A 4590-nucleotide genomic window follows, 5' to 3' on the forward strand; every position below is an offset into this window, starting at 1 on the left:
CTGCGCGGTGAAGAGGGTCGTCGCTGCTGATTAAGGTGAGTGCGAAAACAACCAGGGTGTTGGACTGGATGGGCCATTGGCCTGATCCAACATGGCTTCTCTTATGTTCTTACTCAAAGGCCAGCCTATTTAAAAAGCATACAGCAAATATCTTCAACAAGTAGGCAGAGAGACCTTATATTCTGTTCCAAAATGCTCCTACCAGTCAGTCTTGTGCCCTATTTGATATAGAAGAAGCATAATCAACAATATCAATGGCTAATAGCAGAATCCCCGTGGCTGTGTCTCCCTCTCGGAAGATTACTTGACTGCAAAACTAAAATGTCATTTTTTCCCATTTTTGTTTTTGTTTTCAATATACTGTGAAAGTTTACTGCATCGAGGGGTACTTTAGATTAGGTCACACTATGTGTTCTCTCTGACAAAGCTGGGTATATTTTATATATGTAAAACTCAATAGCCAGTTTTAATATTTTGTTCTGGGCCTGCAGCAAAGAGGTTTTTTCTGTTGTGGTAAATTTCTAATTTTTTCTCACTCTCTTGGAAGAGTTTATTGTGGTAACAGTTTTTGGAAGCAAAGAGTTTCTCTGTATTCAATTTATCTTTTTCCTTTTTCCTTTCTCCTGGAAGTAGAAAAGGATATTCTACTGTCTTACTGAATTCAAGTGAGACCTGGAGAATTTGACTGTAGTTTCATAGGAACAGAAATAGAAGTTAAGCTTAGTTTTTTAATTTTATTTTAATATTATATCTGTTAGTGTAGAATATTAATTAGATTTATAGTATAGTAATTTCAGTTAGACATATGTAGATAGGTAGTTAAGTGTTATTTAGGAAGCTAATAATGTTATAGTCATAGGAAAGGGAATTAGTCAGAACTGCACTCACTCTCACCAAGATTTACTCAAACACACTAACATATCTACTTACACCTATCTTATTTCTATTATTCATTAAGGGCTTATTGGATAATACTCAAATTACTCTTGGCACAATATATGCTCCCAATATGTCTCAATTGACTTTCATTAAAGACACCCTTGCCCGATATTTGGAGAAAATTCCATCCGACCGAGAGAGACTTCACATACTTCTCCCCACGCCATTTGGTCCACACTCGCATCGACTATATCTTAGTGTCCAATGATTCGTTGGGATATACAGGATTCATATATTGGATACAAGCATTGTTCCGACCATGCATGGGTTGAGTGTACATTCGATAGAAAAGAAACCAAACCAAAACCACAATATCAATTGAGGTTAGATAACACTTTATTTTATGATGAAAATTTTAAGAAAGATATAGAAATTCATATTCAAAATTACATACAGGATAATGACTCAGCTGAAGTAGACTCTAAAATAATATGGGCTGCTATAAAATCCACATTACGTAGCATACTTATGTCTAAGGCTTCCTTTATTAAAAAACAAAAAGCTTTACATAGACATAATTAAATGCAGGTCATTCAGTTGTTGGAAGAAGAACATAAACGTACTTGTGCAAAAAACCCATGTAAACACCTTTTAGCCAAAAGGTGACAATTGGGGCCCTTAGACACTACAACAATACATAAAAGACCCTATTTTTTAAAATTGAAGTTTGGGATAATTCATCTAAAGTACTAAAAATATTGGCAAGACGGGTCAAACAAAAGCGTCTTAACAGAACAGTAAATTTAGTTAAAGACAAGCAGGGTAAGTTACAGTCCAAAAATGCAGATATACTAAAAATATTCTGCAGTATTATAAAACACTCTATACTTCTTCCAAAATTCCTCAGTTCAAATTGGAAGATTTCTTTCAAAAACATCCAACCCTGAAAATAAAACCAGAACATAAAGCTTTTATGGACAGAGCTTTCTCTAGACAAGAAATTTTGGACACTATCAAACTCTTGAAAAGCCATAAAGCCCCAGGTCCAGACGGCTTCATGGCCAAATTTTATAAATTATTTGCTTCTCAATTAGTGGAACTTTTATTGAAAGCCTGCAACCAAATTTTGGAGTCAGAAACACTACCTCCCTCATGGTCAAAGGCAACAATTGTGGTGATTCCAAAAGCACAAAAAGACACAACTCTTCCGCATTCATAGCGCCCTATTTCATGGCTTAATGTTGATTTTAAGATCTTTTCTATCAAAGCTAGCCAAACGAATTAATACTTTCATTATGAAGTTAAATCCAGCGAAGACAGAGGTTCTCCATGTGGGTCGTGGCACTCTGGGGAAGGAAATATCTCTCCCGGCCTTTGACGAGGCGCCGCTGAAGACGGCGCAGCGGGTAAAGAGCCTGGGCGTCTTACTGGAGCCTTCATTATCAATGGAGGCCCAGATAACAGCCACTGCCAAATCAGCCTTCTTCCACCTGAGGCGGGCGAGGCAGCTGGCCCCTTTCCTAGAGCGTCAGGACCTAGCAATGGTGATCCACGCGACGGTCACCTCAAGATTGGACTACTGTAACGCTCTCTACATGGGGCTGCCTCTGTACCGGACCCGGGAGCTGCAGCTAGTGCAGAACGCGGCGGCCAGGCTGCTACTTGGTCTCCCAAGATGGGAGCATATACGGCCAGGGCTGCGCGGACTGCACTGGCTGCCAATCGTATACCGGATCCAGTACAAAGTGCTGGTCATAACCTTTAAAGCCCTATATGGCCAAGGACCGACCTACCTGAGGGACCGTCTCTCCCCATATGAGCCCCAGAGAGCACTGAGGTCAGTGGGGAAAAGCAGACTGAATATCCCTGGGCCAAAAGAAGTTAAACTTCAAAGCACCCGCACCCGGGCCTTTTCTGTTGCGGCCCCACAACTCTGGAACCAACTCCCAGAGGAGGTGCGGGCCCTGCGGAACTTAGACCAGTTCCGCAGGGCCTGCAAGACCGCCCTCTTCAAACAGGCGTTCACCAATAACTGAATTAATGTTTACCGCCAGATTAGTAACGTTTACCGCCAATGTTGACTTAGGAATGTTTTAATTAATTATTGATTATTGACTGATTTTAATGTGAATTTTAATGTGAATTTAATGTTTTTATTACTATTGTTTACCTGAAATGCTGTTAGCCGCCCTGAGCCTGCTTCGGCGGGGAGGGCGGGATATAAATAAAATTTTACATTACATTACATTACATTACATTATTTTCTATAATTTGGCAGGTCTGAGAATTCGGAAACAGAGTCAAAGGGAAACTGCACCAAGGTGACAGAGTTCATTCTCACGGGATTTGCAGAAAGTCTAGAGCAACAGCTTCCCCTTTTTATGGTGTTCCTTGTAATCTACTTCATCACCTTTGTGGGAAATCTGGGAATGATCGCATTAATCAGAATGAACTCCCGGCTTCACACACCCATGTATTTCTTTCTGTGCAACCTGTCTATCATTGACATCTGTTACTCATCTACCATCACTCCAAGGATGCTGATGAACTTTCTAGCAGTTGGCAAGTCAATTGCCTTCAATGCATGTCTTGTTCAGCTTTACTTCTTTGTTGCCTTGGTGTGTTCTGAATGTTTCTTGCTGACCACAATGGCATATGATCGTTACATAGCTATCTGTAGCCCATTGCTCTATTCATCAATTATGTCGCAAAGAGTCTGTTTCCCTTTGGTTGCTGGTTCATATCTCACTGGCTTCACAAATGCCTTGATAACGGTATGTTTTTTAAGCAGGTTGCCATACTGTGGCTCCAACATCATCAGGCATTTCTTCTGTGATACTCCTCCATTGTTAGCACTGGCCTCTAATAGCTATATTGCTGAAACAGTCATTTCTTTTCTAGCTGGTCTCACCACCATTGGATCCCTATTAATCATCGTCCTTTCTTATACCTTCATTCTGTCTGCAATTCTGAAGCTCCGCTCTGCTCAAGGCAGACACAAGGCTTTCTCCACTTGCTCCTCTCACCTTACAGCTGTCACTGTCTTCTATGGAACTCTGATATTTACATATCTACGTCCTAATGCAAGCTACTCATTGGGTCGGGACCAAGTGGCTTCTGTGTTCTACACAGTGGTGGTTCCCATGATGAACCCTTTGATCTACAGCTTGAGGAACAAGGATGTGAAGGAGGCCTTCAAGCACTCAATGAACGTAAAAATGTTTTCACAATGACTGTTAAAAATAAATAATTTAAATTGTCTTGCCATAATAATAAAAGCAAAAAGGAAACAACACACACAAAACCCCTTATCCAAACCCTCCCCGTATCAGCTCCTTCCAGTGTTGGTATAAAAGGTGCATATAGGGTTGCCAACTCTGATATTGGAAACTCCTGGTGCTTGGGGGGCAGAGCCTGGGAGGGGTGAGAGGAGGGGAGGGAGCTCAGCATTGATGTGATGCCATAAAGTCCATCCTCAAAAGCTGCCATTTTCTCGAGTGGAACTGATCTCTGTAGTCTGGAGAGCAGCTGTATTTCTAAGAGAATGACAGCCTGTACCTGGAGGCTGGCAAACCTAGAAGCATAAGGGGTGCCATATTCATTTAATTTGTGTAAACTATTAAGCACATGGGAAAAGAGATCTCTGCCTCTTTTGAAAAGCCTTCAATGAAATGCTTGCAGCAACCCTTGTACAGCACACTTTGTGCACTT

At 41.0% G+C, this 4590-nt stretch overlaps 1 protein-coding gene across 1 annotated transcript; it reads left to right on the forward strand.

The window, feature by feature from the left end:
• Positions 1-3185: 3185 nt before the first annotated feature.
• LOC132588958 (olfactory receptor 5AR1-like) lies at positions 3186-4112 on the forward strand. Its single transcript, XM_060261447.1, has one exon. It carries the CDS (start codon positions 3261-3263, stop codon positions 4110-4112), a length of 852 nt encoding a protein of 283 aa, XP_060117430.1. The 5' UTR covers positions 3186-3260.
• Positions 4113-4590: the final 478 nt, after the last annotated feature.

The sequence above is a fragment of the Heteronotia binoei genome, chromosome 21 (genome assembly GCF_032191835.1).
Source record: "Heteronotia binoei isolate CCM8104 ecotype False Entrance Well chromosome 21, APGP_CSIRO_Hbin_v1, whole genome shotgun sequence".
NCBI lineage: Eukaryota > Metazoa > Chordata > Lepidosauria > Squamata > Gekkonidae > Heteronotia > Heteronotia binoei.

Bases quoted from the DNA above. Each gene is read 5' to 3' on its own strand.
- LOC132588958 (XM_060261447.1), top strand. From the start codon at position 3,261: ATGGTGTTCCTTGTAATCTACTTCATCACCTTTGTGGGAAATCTGGGA.